This window comes from Asterias amurensis, chromosome 21 (genome assembly GCF_032118995.1).
Source record: "Asterias amurensis chromosome 21, ASM3211899v1".
Lineage (NCBI taxonomy): Eukaryota > Metazoa > Echinodermata > Asteroidea > Forcipulatida > Asteriidae > Asterias > Asterias amurensis.
In genome coordinates, this window is record NC_092668.1 from 1,835,705 (window position 1) to 1,858,539 (window position 22,835).

Sequence of the window (22,835 nt, forward strand, 5' to 3'; positions counted from 1 at the left end):
TGTCAACACATTAGGCCGTCGCGCTTTTGACGAAAACAGCTAATAACGTTGTAACATTGTGCATCCACCTCAGTGGTACGTGTGCATAACAACTGACAATTTTGTTGATGTCTGTGGTGAGATTCAATATGGCTGCCAGTGCTATTGTGCAGACAAAAGAAGAAACAAAACATGGCAAAAGAAAAGTTTTCCATAACTCACTGGGTTGGACTTGACTACTACTACTACCTTTAGTATTATTTATTTAGGCAAGATTCAAAGACAATAAAAATCAGAAAAATACAGTATGTACAACAAACAGAATCAGGAAAAATAGAAAACATAAATCAAAAATAGTTAATAAAATGACGGTAAAAAACTACAAGACAAAACGAAGTTGGAAAAATATAAATAGTTTAATGTGTGTTAAACTGTGTCAGAAATGTTGTCCCTGACAACTCATTATAAGGTGATATCGAGCCCTCGTCTTGTAAAAACATGTCAGGTCCAGTAAACATTTTAAGCTACTAGCCCTATCATGGCAGTAGGCCCTCTATTGACAGAGTATCTAAAGACAGGTTGTCAAATTAAAACAAAACAAAAAGTGAGCTGGAAAAGGGGCATTTGTTGTTGCAAACTGTGTAGTACCAACATATAATGACATTTGGTTTTAAACAGAATTTGTTAACAGCCTCTCGCTTGGAACCTTGCATAATGTCTTCATCAAAGGCTCAAAATAAAGGAAAGACTTTATCACAATCAAAACATGAGGCCAACAACACGTTTTGCAAACAACAAAATCTCTCAGATTGTTAATTCTCAAATCATGTTAATTTTTGTTCAGTCTTTACTTCTCCCTAAACACCTCATGAAATATCGAAGGAGTTTGAGTGAGTGGTCGCAATTTACTTTGCAAACATAAACATCAGACTCAGCGATAGAGAGATGCTCACTCAATATTCCCTTTTGTTTACGTTAACGTCTCTCGCATTGTTTGCGGTCTGTTTTTTCAAGCCGAGCTCGGGGGGGGGGGGGGGGGGTGGGGGGAACTGCCGGATGCAAGGCACTGAAGGCTCTGGCTTTCAACTCCAAAGGTAGTGGACATAGTCTTGGAACATCGTTATTTTTGTGACGAAAGATAATATGCATGTGGCGAGATCCTGGGAAGACATGTTTTCATAAAAATGTGTGACAGTAATAAGTTGCTTCTAATATTGCCAGGCTTCATACACTGAATAATGGAATGTGAAATGACCATAATGAGTTGCAAATTGGTATTACAGTTTTATGTTAATATTTGTTCCAATTGTTTTACCTAATTCATTGCTGATGATTCCTTACTGCCTTCCATTTTTTTTAAAGGTAACATTTTAAAACCTGCTGTACAACCTTACGATTCACAGAGTAAAACTTCATAGACATTATTCTAAAGTTATTATTTTCTGAATTTAGTTTTATGGGTATAGGGGACATTTGATGATCCAACTTTAATCATAAATTTATCATGAATTTATTGAATCTAAAATAATTCATAAAATGCTCAAAAAATTATCACATTTTTAAAATAACATTCCAAACACCGAAAACTAGATTATATATGCCAAGCCTCAACATTAACTCATTTTGTAACGACCACAGTTTTAAGTTTTCTAGGTTGGATGTTTGATGGTTTCATTTTTTTTTTATTTTTTTTTTTGAGAAGCCTAAACTCATTCAAGTGGAGAATGACAAAGATAATGGATGTTTTGTATGGAATTTACAATCAGTCTGCAGGCTGGCTTGATAGGTTACACTCTGTTGAGCAGACTAGAGACTGGCCTTTTTGTGATGAAAGAGGGCGCTATATACAATTACTGTGTGTGAAAGCCGAGTTGTTGCAGTAGTCTAAAATGAAAATCTGTATTGAGGGAGATGGTTTTAAGATTTAAGTCTCGGCTCCTCTTGACATCATCAACTGCTTCACATTAATATTGCAAGTGGAATTGTTTAAAATTGTTGGTCAACTTGAGGGAGAAAGGGCCCAAGAGTACACAATAGTCTGACCTTTATCATGATGCAGCCATCTTGAATCTCTTCCATTGATATCAATTTTACCAAACCGAGGCTGGAAGGAACAGTCTGGTTCCTATTTGCAGAATGATTATTAGCATTCATTCTTGTTATTCGATACGAGGTACATGACCAAGATGGAGGCAGCATAGGTCCGAACGAGAGTTTGAATGAATAGTTGTAGCTCATTCAGTAGTGTAAGCAGGAATCTTTGATATTTTCTCTGTTGGCTGTATTTAGCAATTGAATGCTATATTTTCTCTTCACACCATCTTCTCTTTGGCCTTATAGTGATGTTTCCATACTTCAAATTAATTAAATTTGGACCAAACAACCTCAAGGAAAACCTTCTGACACGACCGCAGTTTGGCCACTGCCAGCCTTTCACTATTTTCATTATCTGATATGCTGTGTTTGAGGAAGCTGCAAAGTGCAACAGCGCCCTCTTTTGATCCACAAGACTGACAGCATCAGACAGCCAAAATCCATCTTGGAGTGGCATTCACTCGCCCTGCCTGATTCATAGGCCAAAGGCATTGTCTGTTTTATTACTCTACTTTGAGTAGGGCTAAGGTGTATCAGCCATTAATGAGAGCACTCATGTGTGACAAGTTCCCGTGTCTGAATTCAAAATATTTTGTTTTTCAAACAAACTAACATAGCCCCTCTCTCTTTTGTAACACTTTGAAAATCTTTCTTTATTATCGATCCACTGGCGACTCTCTCAGAAGCTCAAATTATAATTCCTTAAAGTTCTTTAAAGTATTTATTGTGCTACATTGTTGAACTGAGATACGGAACACACCACAGCAACATACATTCTTTTGTAAAAGAAAACCAGCTTTAAAACATTGAGAAAAGGCCACGAAGGAGCAAAATGATATTAATTTCAAGAACGTGTTAAATTAATAATCTTTGCCTTTGGGGATTCGTAAGAGGATATGAACAGATGTCCTTGTTTATCAAGAAGAAGAAAAAAAACATAGGGTTGGTTCTGTCGTTATCAAAGGAGACCTATGTGGTATCTATAGCAAAACAGTCCAAGCTTAAGTGTGTTGTTTTTTCTTCAAATTTGTTGAATCTTTTTTGGTAAATTGAGGCCGTTTTTACCTTTCAAAGATGTCAAAGGCATGCTATGTATTTCAATGCACCATGTCCAATTTTGGCATCCTTGAGCCAGTGGCAACAATTTAAAGTTGGTGTGGTGTGTTTTGGTTGGTTACATTCTGCTATTAAGCATGTTTCTGTGGCTTTTTTTTATAGCAATGTGTTGTGCTTAAATTGTGACGATGTGGGAAAAGGAAATAAGAATCTGTCTTTCTTACATGATATCATGTTCGATAGCCTTATGTTGACTATATGAGGCTCAACTTATTATCTGTGCTGTGAATCAGTGACAATGTTAATAATAATAATAATAATAAGGCGTCTATCTTGTTCCCACCATTTTGGTCTTGTCCCCTGTCAATTTATCATGGGACATTATAGTTCTGCTGGTAACCTTGGTAAGCATAAGCTACTTTTTGTTCTTGACGTAAATCTATTTGCACAAACCAAACACTGCACTACTACATACAGCAGATCGTGTCTATATAATATTAAAAGGGCAATATTATCAAGGGTTCATTTACAGCAAAATCTTAATTTCATTTTCTCTATTCATCATCCCTTGTGCTTGTTTTTAGCTCACAGATCCGTGACAAATAGAAATTACTTGCAGTCAAAAGACTCTTGCTTTAGATGTAAAAAAAGAAAAGACAAAACATGAATAGAAACTGTTACCATGGTGACTAAAAGCATTTTGTAGGTAAGAGGGCATTTTTATTGGGTGAAGCATTGTTGCGAAGAACTGAGAGGTGCTTTGTCATTTTGCACTTGATGCTCAAACATAAAACAAGAAGACAAAGTGCCTTCGCTCTTCTTTCTTTCTTTCTTTCTTTCTTTTTTTCTTTCTTTCTTTCTTTCTTTCTTTCTTTGTGTCTCCGCTCTGCAAATGTCGTGATGGTTAAAGTTGCATCAAAACTTACTTAGAACGAGCAATGGAGAGTTGTTGATAGTATAAAATATTGTGAGAAACGGCTCCCTCTGAAGTAACATAGCTTTTGATAAAGAGGTAAATTCATACTCAAATAAAAAGAAAAATTCAGCTGAAGCCTTTTATTATCCATCTGAAAGCACACAAAGTGATGCAACAAAGGTATTTTTTCTTTCATTATTCTCTTGCAACATAGATGACCAATTGAGCCAAAATTTTCACAGAGTTATTATTGTATGGACATGTTGGGATGCACCAAGTGAGAATAGTGGTCTTTGACAATAACCAAAGGTGTCCAGGGGTGGATTTCACAAAGGTAGTCCTAACTTAGGACTAGTCCCAGGCAATGCTAAGAGATAGGACTGGTCCTAAGTTAGGACCAGTAACTCATCCTAACTTAGGACTGGTCCTATCTCTTAGCATTGCCTAGGACTAGTCCTAAGTAAGGACTATCTTTGTGAAATCCACCCTGTGCCTTTAATAAAGGGCATGTTTATAATTCACTCTGGCATTGTGACAGTGCCGAGTGATGAAGGAAGCACTCACTGTCAGTTATAGATTTTAAGCACACATGAGACAAATCCACTGAATGTCAAAATAGAGAAAGAGAGATTTAGAATATTATTGAGACTATAAGAAAGACCATGTGCTGAGGTATATACTATTGTCTCGTTTTTGGATCTGTTTTTGCCATGGAGCATGTTTCTGACCTTGAACGTGATATGAGCCTATATCTATCCTGCCTCGAAGCCAAAGGTGAATATCTTCAGTAGTGATGTCTCATCGTACATTAATAACCTCATCTCATAACTGTTAAAAAGGATTGTATGAAAATTGGTGTAAAGACTAGAGAATTTTGTGAACATGTTCTTCTGATCATTATGGTTAATTTTGTTATAGAAGTATAGATGCAAACAATTATTTGCTTTGGTAAGTTTTGGGGAATTCTTGTTAATCTATAACCCTATACCTTGAAGTGATACCACAGGAAAGTATTACACCTCCTTATTTGTCGTATGCAATGGTGCAATCACCAAGCCATAATTATTGTTCAGTATTTATCGGTTGCATTAAACCTCCTTTCTCCCTGACACCCTTCAGCCAATACAGAACACTGTAATTATAGAGGTCAGGGGTCAATTGAGAAAGATGATTGATTGACTGTTTTGAGAATTTCAAATTGAACTGTCACGTTGCGCGCCATAAATTGTCTGGATGAGTATTAATGGGTTTAATGAGGGAGCCCATTACAGCAGCTTGTCTGTTTTATTTTTCATTTTATGGATCAGTATGAATCACGCCTGTGTTGGAAACCATATGGACACTTTAGTGATGAGTTTTATCTTGTCACGAACACCAGGGGTCCGATTTCATCGAGACCCAAATAAGTAATGACTTGTGCCGGCCCAACTGTCTTCACTTCGGCGATAGGAACCCCTATACCACGCACAGACAGTACGAAAAATTCGCAACAAAGCCACACACTCAGCTTAGTGGCACGGCACCCACAAATAAAAAAACATTTAAATGTTGAGTATGTACTCAAGAAATGTACTGAAGGTTTCAAACAATGAACGTATTATTCGATCAGTATGCTCTGATCGTCTTCTGGATCGTCTTCTGCTTTCTCCAGAAGACGATCAGAGCATATTGATCGAAACGTCGAGTTGAAAGAAACCAACGGTTCTTTTCAGAACCACCCCAACTCGTTCTCAGTCTACATAAGGTAGTGAATAATTGAAAGCACAATCCTTATTTTTATTTTGACATGAATGTCACAAGACCCGCAGCCTCCGTCAACGCTGAGCTGTGAGACTATTTATCAGTGACAGTTAGCTCGCTGTCTCTGGCAACTGTATACAATCCGTTCCCGCGCTAATTAACGCAACTCTCTGTCTTGGCGGATCGCGATGTATATGCAAACATTGACATCACAATATGGCGGTATATTATTACGGCGTTCCGTTGGCAATTTCTTTTCTCTGTACATCAAAATTGCTACTGTCTTAGTACTTTTCAATGGGAATGTTGTTTCTTCTTAATCGATTCAAAAAAGGGAATAATAGAAAGGAAAAAAAATAATCACGAATTTCTTTTGAGGATGGTAAAAATATACTACAGAAAAATGCGTTTCGTTTCTGCACTCTATCTCCGTTATCCAATGTCAGTATGGCGGGGATGTGATTGAACAGATGCAGCTGGGTAAAGAACAGTCAGAGATTCGACGTTCACAAAAAGAAGAGAGGAGCCTTCTCTGTGAAAATAATTGTATGATACCAAAAAAAAATGAGCGGTGAAAGCACTTCAGATTCGATAATTACGGATTAGTGCAATGGTGCCAAACAAGAACTAGGTGTTTAATTGATACATTATTTCCCTGCGTAATTCTCTGCAGTGCGTTTATCTTTAAAGAGGTTGTGCAGGTGTGGCAGGGCATTCTGTCTCGCCAGAGAGGCCCCCCCCCCCCTTCCGCTTTTTACGGCGAACTGTGTTTAAACTTCTTCTGCGATAACGCCCTTTTTTGAATCACTTTCCTCCAGCCTATGGTTCTTTCATGTGAGACAGAATCTCATGATTCCTGGATATCCTGGACTACTCCTGAGAGGGTTGTGGAAGTAGTCATTGAAAAGATACACGCTGCCGTGATTGGGGTGACACGTCACACTATTATTTTGACAGACATAATTTTGTTGTGCTTAGCTTCTTCTTGATATTGGACACTATTGGTAATTGCCAAAGACAAGTCTTCTCACTTGGTGTATCTCAACATATGCATACAATAATAAACCTGTGAAAATTTGAACTCAAATGGTCGTCGAGATAATAATGTAAGCCAAACAAACCTTGTCACACGAAGTTGTATGCTTTTAGATGGTCGATTTCGAGACCTCAAGTTAAAAAAATTGAGGTCTCGAAATCAAATTCGTGGAAAATTACTTCTTTCTCGAAAACAATGGCACTTCAGAGGGAGCCGTTTCTCACAAGGTTTTATACCATCAACCTCTCCCCATTACTCGTTACCAAGTGAGGTTTTATGCTGATAATTATTTTGAGTAATTACCAATAGTGTTCACTGCCTTTAACCGTTAACCTTTTCCCCAAAGTGCAAACGCTGCATGTTAAGAATTTCTTACCAACACCTCTAAAGTAAATTAATCTGGGTAAGGTATCCCATAGCACACTCAGAGACAGCGGAATATGATGCGCATTAATGTTGATTGATAACGTGCACGTATTGAAGGCACTTTACACTATTGGTAATTACTCAAAATAATTGTTAGCATAAAACCGTACTTGGTAACGAACAATAGAGAGCTGTTGACAGCATAAAACATTGCGAGAAACGGCTCCCTCTGAAGTAACGAATATGTCGAGAAAGAAGTAATTTTCCACGAATTTGATTTCGAGACATCAGAATCAGGTCTCGAAATCAAGCATCTGACAGCACATAACCTCGTGTGACATGGGTGTTTTTTCTTCCATTATTATCTTGCAACTTCGACGACCATTGGGTTAAAATTGTCATAGTTTTTGTGTGTGTGCATATGTTGCGATACACCAAGTGAGAAGACTGGTCTTCGACAATTACCAGTAATGTCCAGTTCCTTTAACGTCGGCGTCACTGCTTATCATCCAGGGTTTGTTTTGTGTTCATCTTCTTCCCGCCTTTTTTTTAATGATTGGTAAACCAATCTTAACGTCATCAGGGACGTCGAGGCTATTTTTTTCTTTTCAATTAGATTTCAGCTGCTGTGGTGTGAAGGAAATGACGTCTCTTGTTGTTTAGTGATCGCTTATTGTCATGGTGACATGTCTTCCTGTTGTTAAATGGTAGCGGTTTTTGTTTTTTATTTTCCTCGAGTGGTTCTACTGGAGACGAGCAGGGCTCTGTTTCATAATAGATGCATGGTTTTATTGAAGCAGAAAATATTGCTTAGCAAATTTCTTATCTACGCAAAAACGAGTCAGCTATCAATTTTTTTTAGATTTTTGTTTTGCTGAGCAAAAAGGAGCAGGCACCAGTATAGCAACAAGAACTATGCATTAGGCTACATATTGTAGTTGACTCTGCTAAGTAAGATTCGTCTGTACTTACCACTTTTCTGAAATTAGGCCAGGGTCTAAGAATGGAATAACACCACCCTGTTGTAGGCTAGGCCAGGCCTATTTATTGAATGAACGCGAGTGAACTAGCTGGGACCAGATTATGCAAAAGAGACTCTATATGTGTACCCTTTGCGTCTTTTCACGTCCAGCTTTGTATAGAGCAAGGAGCCTTATACTATCCAGTCATCTTTGCCTAATGAACTGGAATGAACTTGTCTTGAAGGCATGTGCGAGAATATACAGACAGGAGGAAATCCTACGCCTTGTCTTCCCCCAGTGGCGAGGCTTTACCCACGAAGTGACTGTCCCGTCTTTCTTGTATAATAACCGGCTAGCGTCTTGTGTATGCACAGTTAAGAGACACCTCGGGCGTTACTCCATTAGTTTTGTTACCAGACGTTTTTATACCACGCAAGCGCCTAATACAGTGGCAGACTTGTTTAACTGGCTCGGGCGAGATTTTGCTCGGCTTTTAAGGGAGAAAATGTAATTGATAAAGAACTCACCAGAGATGCCTCTCGTGAAATTAAAGAATGCCTCTGATATTAGTATGATGATGATGGTTCAGTGGAACTTGGGGGATTAATCAATGACCGTCGTTGACAGGTGTTCCCGCTAAAACCATCTATATGTCTTAAGATAATGTCAGACGCGGAAGGGATTTTCGGCTAATGATATTATGTTGCCGCGAACCGGGTTCGCACAGCAACTATAGAAAAGGCTTTAGGTTGTTGTTGGGCTATTTTTGTTTCTTGTGAATTCTTTAAAGGGACAGTTTGTTACTTTAAGATGCGGATTAAAAATAGTAGTTGACGGCCATCTGCGAAGATTGAAGGTTCGTCATTGAACAAATGTATGAGATTGTTCACTGAAACTTAATTTTTTTGGTCAACTCGACCTTCATATATTGCATAACCATTCTGAATTAGTTCAACTGACAAGACGATGACTAATGCACTTAATCTTTAAAGACACTGGACACCTTTGGTAATTGTCAAAGACCAGTATTCTCACTTGGTATATCCCATATTATTCACAAATAAACAAACCTGTGAAAATTTGGGCTCATATGGTCATCGAATCTGCAAGAGTATGATGCAAGAAAAACACCCTTGTTGCATTTCTTTGTGTGCTTTCAGATGCATAATAAGTATTTTATCATGTTATCATGTTCTCAAAAACTACGCAACTTCAGAGGGAGCCGTTTCTCACAATGTTTTATACTATCAACAGCTCTCCATTTCTCGTTAGCAAGTAAGTTTGTATGCTAACAATTATTTTGAGTAATTACCAAAGGTGTCCAGTGTCTTTAATCCAACCTTGTAGGAAGAAGCAGACCCAGTCTGTCCTTTTTAATCACCCACAACAGCTGATGAGAAAACGGCTCTCTGTTGCTATATTTCATCTCCCGAAGGTCTTCAATCCCAAAGTACAAATTATGGCAAGTCAAATTATGAAGGACAAAACTTTCGACCCGGCCAAAGAGAGAGAGAGACAAAGAAAATAAGGAAAGGGGTGTGCATAGCATGTCGTTGTTTGATGTCAAAATTGAACAATGGTTATTAAGAACTTCAGAATCTTCCTGGGGCTAAATTGGACCCAATTGGGACCCCCCCCCCCAAAAAAAAAACAAAAAAACAAAAAAAAAACAATTGTTACTCAGTTGTTAGCCTACTTCGGGGGGATGTTTGTTTTAAATATATCACAAATAAATCAAACACAAAGTGCGTATTAAACTCCCTACAATTCAGAAGCGAGAAAAGAAAAGTTATACCGAAGCTAAAACACCTGAAACTTTAATATCCGACACTCCAAGAATCGAGGAAAAGGGCGCGAATATCGGGTGAACCAAATTTAATTAAACCTGGCCCAGAGAAGTCGGCCAACCGCCAAGTTTATTTAATACGCGACCCCGTGAAACTCGAGTAGTTGACGGTGCGGGCCCGTCAACTTTAAAGGCACCGATGGACTCTATTGGTAATTACTCAGTTGTTAGCATAAACACATACTTGGTAACGAGCTAGAAATGGAGAGCTGTTGATGGTATAAAACATTGTGGGAAACGGCTCCCTCTGAAATAACGTGGATTTTGAGAAAGACAATTTCACACTCAAATAATTGTTTAAAGACTTCAGCCACGAAGCGTTTTATTCAGGCATTTGAAAGCACACCACTTTGGGTTTTTTTCTTCCAAGTTCGATAACCAATTGAGTCAAAATTTTCACAGATATGTTATTTTATGCATATGTTGGAATACACCAACATGTTGGGATACTGGTCTTTGACAATTACCAAAGGTGTCCAGTGCCTTTAAGGAACTTTGAAGAGTTTGTGCAGTCACTTTAAGCGACAGGAGAGCGAGCGAAGTCATGTTTTACAGGTCACGATGTTGAACGACTGGAAAGGGTAGTGTCCAATATACGTGCGAGGTCCGTGGCGGTCTCCGCTCACTGAAGTGGTGAAAGGTGAGATTGGTTAAACACAAAGGCAGCGAATCGACACTTTTGTTTCCTTAGTTCCCTTTTCAAAGTCGAACAGGGAACTGGGAATGAAATATCCGTCATCAACCAAAGTTAACCCGTAACTCGAGAGAGTCCAAATTAAAAACCATGCCATGATGAGATCTATACAAATGTCGAAGCTGAAAGGCGGGCTTTGGTTTCCTGTCAATGAGTACAAGAGAACTGACAAGAAGTAACGGACGCAGACGCTTCTTAAAAGGGAACCCGTGGGCGTTTTCGAAACCAAAGGTTTCAGCTGAGGTGACATCCGCATGTAGCGCACAGGACCCAATTTCGTAATGCCCGACAACAACTTGCTAAGTACAGAAAAGTATTTCATTATCAGAAAAATGTTACCAGCCAAAATTACACGAAGTTGACATTGATGTGACTGGGGCCCCAATTATGTTTTTGCTTAGCAAAGAAATTTGCCTCTGCTGAACAGCTAGAGATGCTTTAGTACGAAAGTAGCTTATCACAACAAATTCTGCTTAACAGAATAAGGTCACCAGCTAAACTGCCATGTCACATGTACAATTTGTGTTTCACTGCATGGTATCCTGCTCATTTCTGCTGATCCAACAATTTTTGAGCACAGTTTTCTGATAAGCATCTCAGTGAATTTTTCTAAACGCACATTTTTCTAAATAACCTGCATGACCCTTAGCCTTATAACTTCGATAGGTGCCCACAAAACATCACATTGTGCCATATTTTACGTCATCATTCGTGCCATCCTTCACTTAACAACAGTGACCACCCCCCCCCCCCACCCCTCCCAAACTGCCGTGAGTTGCACACCACATATTTTTGTATCCGCACGCTCTTTCATATTTTTGTTACCAGACTTGTGTATAAATAATTTATAGTTTTTTTCAAAGACAGTTTTGTTGTTCGACTTCCTCCGTGCATCGCCGGTAGTCAATGTTTTTTTCCTGAACTCAAATCTAAAGTCGGTGTAATGCAATGAAGAAAATGGAATTTATCTTTAGTAAAATTATACCCGAGCCAGGCGTCATGTGACCCAACGGACCTGAGCCATTTGGGTATAAGGTTTGTTTTGACTGATAAAATAGAAAAAATGTGGTGTTTTTTTTTACTCTCTAGTTGTATGAAAACCCCGGCGCTTCGCGCTAGTGAAATGGTTTGTGTTCTCAGCATTTTGCCGCTGGTACGTATACAACGCATAGTAGGCATTACTGTGTGGAATGGAATCTCTAGTAAAACGAGCTGTACATATCGGCCACGCTAGCTCTTCAGTAGACGAGTACATGTTGCGAGATTCAGACGTGTGCAACTGAATCGGACGTAGGACCATCAGCCCGTATCGACGGCACTTCTTGTTTTCTAGAAGAAGTGATACAAAATCTGCCGGGAATTCTTAAGATTTTGTCGACGTCTGTTGTGAGCCTGTGACTTTGGCAACTTGATCATCCAAAATGGCTGTCTGGATCTTACCATGTCTAATTGACAAAAAGAGAAAACTGGGTGAGGATTTAGCGGTTGTTGCTTTGGAGTTGTGAGGCTGTGTTTTGTTGGTGTGGATATATAGCAGTGCACGTGTGCTTGGATTGGATATATAGTGTTGGAGCCGTTTCGGTATGGAGATACTAGTTGTTATACGCTGACCGGTCACATTCCGATTGGGGATGATGGTATAAACCAACTCAAGTCAGAGAGTTTAAGAAGGGGGAGACATAGATCTTCTTCACTTTCTATCTCACACGATCGCGCTGTGGCCCGCTGATCCAAATTGGTACTAATGAAAATTGGCAGGCTGTATGAGGACCCGCTATCGACGACGCCGGGCAGCACCGCACAGAGGATGGCCACTTTGCGGGACCTGCAGTATGCCTTACAGGAGAAGATTGAGGAGCTCCGGCAACGAGACGACCTCATCGATGAATTGGAGTTGGAGCTGGACGAGAAAGATGCCCTCATCCAGAGATTACAGAATGAACTGGATAAGTACCGATCCGTCCTTAGGCCGGTTACAAAACAAGCCATGCAGAGAACTCGACAAAAAAGGCTTGGAATATCGGCAGAGAGCGCTCAGGAAATACAAGAAACGGGAATGGGGAACCTTAAGTGTTACATAAAACCGCAACAGTAAGTGCTTCTTCTTTGGTAACCCCTTTTTGTAATATTGTTATGTACTTCCATGCGTTGTGGCGCGCGCTGTGTGCTATCTTGTGAAGATAGCACTCGATATCGCCATAAGTCCCCCCTTCTGAATATTTTTTTTTCCAGACATTTCCGAGTGAGTGCACTTGAACTTTTTGAGTGCCCAGAATGACAGCACGATTGTTGTAGCGACGGCGTGTGCGGGCCAACAGAGTCATTTCCCAAATGGGTTTTGATTGATTCTTGTGGGAGAGGGAAGTTATTATTGCCCTGTTTTGAAAGTTACGAAGTTTGTTTTTGTTCCCTCAAAACATTCGTGACATGTCAAGTGTCTAGAGAGTTTTGTGTATGAATTTCATTCATTGAGTAGTTTGAGAAAAATGCTCCCATGGGGATTGGACTTGGCACTATTTGCCCTTGTGTTTTTGTATTCAGTGTTTTTTGTATTACCTGTGAGCTTTCTAGTTTTCATGCCTCGTGATTTCACTATTTTCCCCTCCAATTTACTTGGGGATTTTTCAGTTCTGTTGGCTTCTCATTTGTCAGCTCATAACGAACTTCATGCATTTTTCATGCCCATGAATCTCTTACAAGTCTTTTCATCGAGCATTCACAATCACCAAGAAGTTATCTAAGTTTATTCCATATGATTAATGCATTGCTAACGAGCTCTTTCGTCAAAACAAATGCTTCATTGCGAAGAATGTCATGAATTTTAAAGTTTACCTTGAGTTGTGCATGTATAAGCATGGTTGATAGCTTCAAATATCTATCCAATAAGAAAAACTAATGCATCAGTAATTTGTGATTTACATAGCATCAATTAAATAAACAACCCCTGGTGAATTTGAGTTTAAAATGCGCGGTTTGCTTTTGGTATATTCTCTAAAAATTAACAGCTATAAAGATAACAGGAGAGCTGTTGTTTTTATAAAACATTGTTAGAAACAACCCCCGCTGTGAAGTAATGCTCTTTTGTTTTAGAGAGAGTTTTTTTTTTTTACAAAACAAAATAGAGCACAATTTAATGCAACAAGGGTATTTTTCTTTCAGTATTTCTTTGCGATTTTGATGCCCAGTCGAACCCAAAATTTTCACTGGTTTGTTATTTCGTGCATGCTGGAGACAGTAACAATAAACTACCAAAAGTGCCTGTCTTTAACAAATAACATCAAAGGGGCGACCGACATGTTGCTTACATTTATAATGAGTCAACCTTTTTTTAATGTACTCTCAATTTTTTAGTAATCTAAGATGGACTTAACAGAATCTTCAATCTTCAAATTGTCAATACTCAAATTTTGCATTTAAAACTTTAAAAACATTTTCAATGATCTGTTGGTGATATTTACTCGCTTGGTTCCAATCTTCCCTTTAATTTCAAGGGGATTTTGTTTTCGTCAGTTGTAATTATTTGTATTCCTTGCTCCCCGGTAATATTCAAGATCAGTGAGAAATGCGACTCTCTGCAACTGAATTATTTTGTTATCAGATAACCACAAATCTACCCGGTATCAAGTAACTATTTTGTGTAATTAAAAAAAAAAAAAATTACATTTTATTCAACAGATTTGTCAAAAGCAGAGATTATTGGATTGGCCTTTATAGAATTGGACTTTGACACACTCACATACCTGCCCCATCCTTCGTTGATATTATGTAAATTAGGGTAATTTATCTCATATCGCCCGATACATTCCGGTTTGTGTATAGCCCCACCGTGCTATTTTAAGAAACGAAATCCACTTAATTTTTCCTGTCAGTTTCGGCTGGAGTTGGGAAATGAGCAGCCGTGCTAACTAATCTTAATCTGAATCCTAGAGTTGTCCCAGTCAACTCAGAAGTATTTGTTTTTGGCAGACTGATCTGCTCACTGTCAGTGTCCCATCAATGCCTATAGGAGACTGGGACTTCTGGTTGAAGTCTAACTAGAACACATCAGGGAGCATTTTGATCGTCAAGGTATTTGGGGTTTTTAATGTTTTTTGTAAAGAAATTGTTCAATGATGCAATATTTTTAAATAAAAAAAAAAAATATAAAAAAAAAAAATAAGGAAAACAAAATCGACCGACATCTACCACCAACATATTTTTTATTCCACAACTTTGTTGTTTTCCTTTTTTAATTTTTTTCATATTATTTTCAACCATTGTCTTTTACCCATCCAACCACATTTTTAAATTACAAAAATCAAGACTTTAAATTGTATAATAATTTTGAATGGCCGTGAGACACTGATAGAGAAACGTTTCTTACATGCTATCAAAGTCATACCTTCAGATGAGCAAACCTTGGTACAAACTTACCATTTTCAATCAAAATAATTGTGTTCGAGTGTTCGCCGTCTTTTACTTCACAAAAGCTCACTTCCGAATCGTGGGACATAGCAACTGTCTCACTAGTCTGGGGACTTCAATTGTAAGGAGTAACGCGTACTGTGCCAGACGTAACTAAAATCTATCTAGCAAATGGCTGACTGGGTAAACCACCTCTTCAAAGACACTGTGCGACAAACACATTCTTAGGAGATCATCTAGCAACAACTTTTAAAACCCTGTGACTTTTAGGTCAACTCGGGATGATTCAACCACTGCCCCCCCCCCCTCCTCCTCAAGCAAAGAAATCTATTAGTTATTCACCAACCTCCTCCTTTTGTAGCCTCGAGGAGAGTGTTAAATTTGACACCTAATTGCAATCAAGCAGCTGGTTAATCAAAAGTAAAAGGCCGCCAAGGGCGAGTGGGGATTGTTAAACACCATTGCCTTGGCTTGTTGCAAGGGCTTCGCGCAACCAACGAATTAAAACGATTTCGAGGTCCCGCTGGTTTGGAGCGCAGCCTTGTACAGTAGATTAGAAAGCAGTTTTCTAAAAATATATTTTTTAGTCATTTTATAGTATAGGCTGTGAATTATATCTCTATATTTAGTCGGTCGAGGTTAAAATCGTGTTGAGATTTCACGGGCAAATCATTTGGCCATTCATGTATATCCCTCAGTATGTAAGGAGGATCATGCTGGAAGCACCCCGATGTCCATTTAAACTACTGTGTATTTATACATGTAGCTGTAGGTCAACCCAAGTACTCGATAAAATACTCAATTTAAAGCCAGTGGACACTATTGGTAATTGTCAAAGACTAGCCTTCACAGTTGGTGTATCTCAACATATGCATAAAATAACAAACCTGTGAAAATTTGAGCTCGATTGGTCGTCAGAGCTGCGAGATAATAATGAAAGAAAAACACCCTTGTCACACGAAGTTGTGCGCTTTCAGATGCTTGATTTCGGGACCTCAAATTCTAAACTTGAGGTCTCGAAATCAAATTTGTGGAAAATTACTTGTTTCTCGAAAACTACTTCACTTCAGAGGGAGCCGTTTCTCACAATTTTTTATACTACCAACCTCTCCCCTTTACTCGTTACCAAGTAAGGTTTTATGCTTATAATTATTGTGAGTAATTACCAATAGTGTCCACTGCCTTTAAAAGGACCAATAATGTCATGTTCGTTTGAAAGAGCACTGCCATACAAAGAGGTAATTTTCCAAATATATGCAACCTTGTTCTAACGTCTACTATATATTACTTTAAATCTATGACTATAGGTTGCTCAATTATGATTTTATTTTTTATTTAATACAAATCCCAACGAATCATCCGTAAACATTTCCGTCAAAATATGTTCCAGTAATGTTGTGGTTCCATTGATTTTATGTTCCAACGGCCCAACGTGTATCGCAGACTTAAAAGGTTTCCTCAGTGGTTATCAATGCATCGATGGTCACATACGAAAGAGGATTTGTCGTACATCTGGTGCATCTTAAAGACACTGGACACTATTGGTAATTGTCAAAGACAAGACCAGTGTGCTCACTATGTGTATCTCAACATGTCAAAATAACAAACCTGTGACAATTTGAGCTCAATCGGTCATCGAAGTTGCGAGATAACTATGACAGAAAAAAAAACCTTGTCACACGAAGTTGTGTGCTTTCAGATGCTTGATTTAGAGACATTAAAACCTAATTCTGAGGTCTCAAAATCAAATTCATGGAAAATTACTTCTTTCTCGAAAACTACGTAATTTTAGCGAGAGCCGTTTCTCACAATGTGTTATACTATCAACAGCTCTCTTTTGCTCATTACCAAGTCATTTTTATGCTAGTAATTTTTTGAGTAAATACCAATAGTGTCCACTGCCTTTAATGGGAAGAACGGGAGATGGAGTTGATGACAGATGTCTTTTTATATGGGCAGTGTGAGTTGGATAAGAGAAATATCTCTGACAGATAACGAGAACAATATGTACGCTGCTTGTTGGCGTTGCATACTACACCCTGTATGGAATGTGGTCTGAGAAGATATGTACTCTGTTCCAATTAAAGGCAGTGGACACTATTGGTAATAACTCAAAATAAGTATTAGCATAAAACCTTACTTGGTAATGAGTAGTGGGGAGAGGTTGATAGTTTAAAACATTGTGAGAAACAGCCCCCTTTGAAGTGACGTAGTTTTCGAGAAAGAAGTAATTTTCCACGAATTTGATTTCGCGACTGAGGTCTCGAGTTCAAGCATCTGAAAGCACACAACTTCGTGTGACAAGGGTGTTTTTTTCTTTCATTATTATCCCGCTTCCCCGACGACCGATTGAGTTCAAATGTTCACAGATTTGATATTTTATGCATATGTTGAGATACACCAAGTGAGAAGACTGGTCTTTGACATTTACCAATAGTGTCCACTGTCTTTAAGTGTTTTCAAGGTGAACCACAATAAACGAACTTCCTCACAGTGCAAGCTACAAAGTGGTCAAAAATAATATATCATAGCTTTTTACAGTAATTAGGGAATTATTGGGCATTCGTAGATCGCTCTTACACTACAGTGAGTGCCACGGCACTCAAAGTGAAGCAAAGGAACAAAAGGCACGTATGTGAAAAGGCAGTTTGGTCCTGAGCAATTTACCATTGAATGGAAAATTTGTGAGATGTTTTCTTGAAAACGTCTTTTGGTTCTCCGGAATGGATTTGATGTAATTCAGTTTTTATTGTGTACAGTAATCGACTTTGCTTTATTGTGCATGAGTGCTATAGGCCCTAGACCTCGCTATTGCAACATCACAGCCAGAGTTCTTGCCAACCACATGGAAACTATGGAAAGCCATAAATGCAAAGTAAAAATGGAACAATGGTACACAAATATTTAATAATAGTGTTGGATTTGTTGGAAACAAAGCGACCAAGCATGGGAGGTATTTTATTTAATTGAAAGCTTACTGAAAATGTTGAATTTGGTTAAAACATCTATATCAACACAATTGAATGTTTCTGCATTTCCTTTTGAAATGAATTTTTTTACATGTATTGTTAGTTTTATTGTATATATCACAATCTGATCAATTGAACAGTTCCTAAAACCAGTGTTAGTCTGTCAATAGGTTATATGGGTTCAATAGCCAAGGCTTCGCCTAATCCTAAGTTTTGCTATCCTGACTGGTTAATAAAGAATGGCTACTGTTTATAACTGTCACCGTTAATATTATGGAACACCAATGATGTTTTCCATTTGAGGGCAAAACCGAAATTGAAAAGAAGAAAAAAAGTTACACTTTGCATTTAAAGTTGTTTTCTACTCGCGCACATCCAAACATGTCGTCCACCCCGTCAACACGAATTCTGTCATGAGCAGTTCATGTAATGCATGTGTTACAAATGATGGAAGATGCAGTACACTATTATTGCATTTTTTTTTCGGGTGTTTTCTTCTTTTTATCACCCGATGCCTTTGGGCCAGTAGAAACAGAATGTTCTTGTCTGGAGATCGCGGGAATGAGACTTTCAAAATGATCTTAATGTGAATTCATGTCTCTCAGCGAAGGAAAGATTGATGTATCTTGTGGTTATAAACGACAGCTCGACAAACGCTAAGTGCCTCTTTGGAGTCCTAAATAACACTTGCATGTTTTTGCTGATGCGTTGTCTTCGTTTTGTGTTTTTAAACGACGATCATTTTGGTGAAGTGCGGGTTCCATTTAATATTGATTTATGTTTTGATGCGTTTTGGTTAAAGACAAAAAAAAAATTGCGACTATTTGAGGGTTTCGCAGAATCGCTAGGGCTCCTTTTCAGTCGAATTGTCTCAGTTGTAGTACGGTCATAACAAGTCTTGGAATTTTCCATGTTCTGACGAACAAATTAAAACAAATTCCTGATTATGGAAAAAAAATCATATTATGTTGGATGTAGTTCTTTATCTCCCTGAGTGTTATACAAAATCTCTCTGATTGCAAGATGCAAGATGCAAATAATTATTGGCAGCTCGGCAATGTCCGGGTGTGTGTGTTTTTGTCCTCTTCTTTTTTTCTCGTTTTTTTTTTTGTAATCAGACAACAATACATGACGTAGGGGGAAAAAACACAATCGTAAACAGCAAACAAACTAGGAAAATTCATCTAAGTCATAAACAAATAAATACAAAATTAACATGGTGTTGACTCTACAAACGTGAATCGTGAACATAGTTCATCATAATGAACAGCCTGTTGCGTCTTCCCCGTTCCCACTCTTGTGTTTATGATCGGTATCCATGGAGATACAATGTATAGCGACACACCGGTATCCAACTTGCCTTTGAGGTTTTCTACGTGGCAAGCTCAGGCCATCAGTACAACCAATTAGGCTAGGCAGTCTACATCTAAATGAGCTTCTGCTACCGAGACAGAAGAAGGGGGGGGGGGAGAGAAAGAGCAGCTTCGTCGTTACATCGGCAGAATCGACACAATCGACCATTCACTTTTTCCATTTGTTCAGCCGAGACGCAGCATTCTGGAAAATAATTAGGGTACAGATTAAACACGGCAGTTTGACTGCGTTGTTCTGATGGCATAAACCCTAATTTTATTGGAACTTGTAGCTTTTCTGTAAACAATAATTGTGCGAGGAAGGGAGATGGTGAGATAGATGTTTCTTTAAAGTGTCCAGATTTTCTAGAAGTAAAACAGAGTGTAGTGTAGGAGTTGTTCATTTCAGGCACTAGTGTGTATTAGTAAACCAGGATGTTGGAGTTGATAAAAGGTCCATACAAAATTCTTACAATTTTTGAAACCCTTTCGACAATGCTTTTAAAACTTGACCCACGACACTCCTTTAAAAATTAGACTCGCAACAACGCTTTTTAACACGACTCAAAACAACCATCAAAACTTGACAAGCGACAACCCTTTAAAACTGGACCTGCACAACGCTTTTTAAACCAAATTCACAACAATTCTTTTAAAATTAGTCTTGAGACGACGCTTTTTGAAACCGTTTACTGAACCTTTAACATATCTTTGGACGAGGGTCATCAAAAGTGCATCCAACGTCCCTTCAAGATGGCTGCTCTCTAATGGAGCATTCACTGTTATTGTTGTAATAACCAATATTGTCAATGTTTTATGTATGCTTTTGATATATATCTTAACCCGTCGTGGGAAAATGACATGTGGAGTGAGCGGGGAATTTTGTTTGCTCAGCGATACACACAACTGGAAGGCAAACACTTGGCTCCGATATGGACACAGTATTTATGATTAACAAACAGGAGTTAGAGTTTCAATAGATGCGATAATTTCAAAGTGGACATGATGGATGGTTGTTGACATGGTATATAGTGGAATATCTCAAAAATTATATTGTGTTTTAATCGGATTCACAATTGTGGAGGCTGTCAAGAAATTGTGATATAACATTATTTGATAAGACTTTTGTAATCACCCACAAATGGTGAACAATTGCTTTTACCCCCCGCCCCCGCCCACCCCCCCCCCAAAAAAAAACTACAAAAATTGTTCGCTTACGTCAAGCGTGTTGCATGGGTTAGCAGGTAATTTTGCTTGTGCTCATTTGTACACGTTGTACACATTTTGCACAGTGAGCAAAAATCAATTGCAATCGTAGGCGCAAAATTTGACAGTTAACAGAGCCATAAAATTGGGCACAGGTGTTGCTTCCTCAAGTTGACCAACCATTGATACCATTCAACTTTGGGGTTGTGGGCCTATGATTGTAACACTGTGCACTAAACCGTGTTATTTGTTCATTGCATGATACTTACTGTACAGGCTGGCAAAGTGTAAAATAAAGTCAGACAGACAGTAGGAAAGTGAAGTTCTACGAATTTCTTGTGTAGTACCTATGGTGGCACCTCTGTGCACTGAACAAAAATCATTGGCCACAGACAGATATCATAGGAAAGTGAAGACGCGCGAATTTAGTTCGGTAGCATCACTACTCTCACCTTTTTCCCACATAAGCATTTCACAATCGTGCCGCAATAAAAAAAAATGAGTAATAACCATGGTGAGCACACGCTCTAAAACATTCATGCTGGCAGTAAATCGCTGACGGTTATTAATCTGCGATTTGTCGGGTCTTCAAGCTGAGTTACCGGCATGGTGCTCTTTTACCTGAACTTAACGACCTCATGTCTGCATCACCCGTGTGGTGTAATTGCCTCATTGACTTAAGACGCTGACATGTATGTGTAAGAAATGCCAGGGAAAAAAACCAAGTGTATTTTGTGGGCAATCTTCTGGAGGACCTTGATGTAGAAATATTGCTGGTTGCTGGTTGGTACACCTCACTGATATACTTCGCTGGTGTACCTAAATGTATACCTTACTGGCACAATTTATTACAGCTGGCTGTACACCTTGTTGTGTATCTCACTGGTACGCCTCGATGGTGCACCTAATTTTCAACTGACTCGACCAGTAAAAAAATCTGTAACCAACTGCGGTATACTGGGATGGATTTCACAAAGGTAGTCCTAACTTAGGACTAGTCCTAGGCAATACTAAGAGATAGGACCAGTTCTAAGTTAGGATGAGTTACTGGTCCTAACTTATGACTAGTCCTATCTTTTAGCATTGTCTAGGACTAGTCCTAAGTTAGGACTACCTTTGTGAAATCCACCCCTGTTTCTTTTACTTTTGGAATGAGTAGTTCAACGACAAAAACAAAACACTGCTGCATCAAGTTTTACCTCCGTGAGTACTGTTGCCAAAAAGGGCGCCTCAGAAACGCTTTCAAGTGGAGGGACATGTTCTTCAAAAGAGTCTTGACCCTAAGTATATACACAACTGCCGGTAAGATAACTTTGATTGAATGTGCGAGTGCGTCCTTCCTCACAATCTGAGCATTCGTAATGGTGTAGCAGGGAAGTCGAACAGAAACAACTTTACCAGCAAGACTTCTTAAAGTGTTTTTGCAGTTTTATTTTGCAGACTACAACACTGCTGGCAATCTTAGTTAAAGGAACATTACAAAATTGGTTTTGCTAACTTTGCAGTGTATGCACTTTTATGTCATCCACCATATACATAAACTGACAAACTGTGGTTGAAAAATGATCGGCCTCTGGGTCACGAGTTAAAACCCACTTTGCGCATAACATTGATTTGAAAATAAATTTGAATCAAACGCTCATAGAGCGATAGAAGTTTTTTCTCATCAAATATGAAAATACAGACAGAAATATTTTAAGGGACGTTTTCTGCTATCATCTCCGTTGACTGTGTAATTCGTATGTAAATCTAAAATAGTAATAACAACTTCATTTCTATAGCGCCTAACACTTGCAAAAGAAAGTCTCTAAGCGCTCAGAGGAAACAAAATAATAATATGTATAAGATGATTTGAATAGATATGTTTTGAGAAAAGTCTTGAAACTTGAGATCGTGGTAGCTTGTTTATGTAGAGGGAGATTGTTCCATAAATGTGGTCCAGCAAACTGAAAACTACGTTGACCGAATGTGATTTTGTTTTCTTTTACCAATTCTGAAATTTTCCCTGAAGAGGAGAGCAGCCATTTTGTTTTATTCATGAGGTTCTCCGAAGGGTTGTTCTGTGTTTTCCGTTAGCCACACGCACATACACTAAATAACATCTAAACTATGTAATGATTTTACAAGATTAGAACAGCCTCCCCATTGGATTCTGGAATGTGGTTCGTGGAAGTGGATGCTTGAAATGAAAGTATGTCCGGGCTGACATTCTTAA

At 38.6% G+C, this 22,835-nt stretch overlaps 1 protein-coding gene across 2 annotated transcripts in view; it reads left to right on the forward strand.

Moving 5' to 3' along the window:
• LOC139952839 (cGMP-dependent protein kinase 1-like) overlaps positions 1–22,835 on the forward strand; it is a 149,799-nt gene that overhangs the window by 81,542 nt on the left and 45,422 nt on the right. Inside the window, exon 1 of one of the 2 annotated variants that reach the window (XM_071952095.1) lies at positions 12,406–12,780. The exons of the other annotated variant lie outside the window; for it this stretch is intronic. Coding sequence (XP_071808196.1) covers positions 12,434–12,780 — 347 coding nt within the window. The 5' untranslated portion in view covers positions 12,406–12,433. Of the gene's footprint in view, positions 1–12,405; positions 12,781–22,835 lie in introns of those variants that run through there. 2 annotated transcript variants of the gene reach the window in all.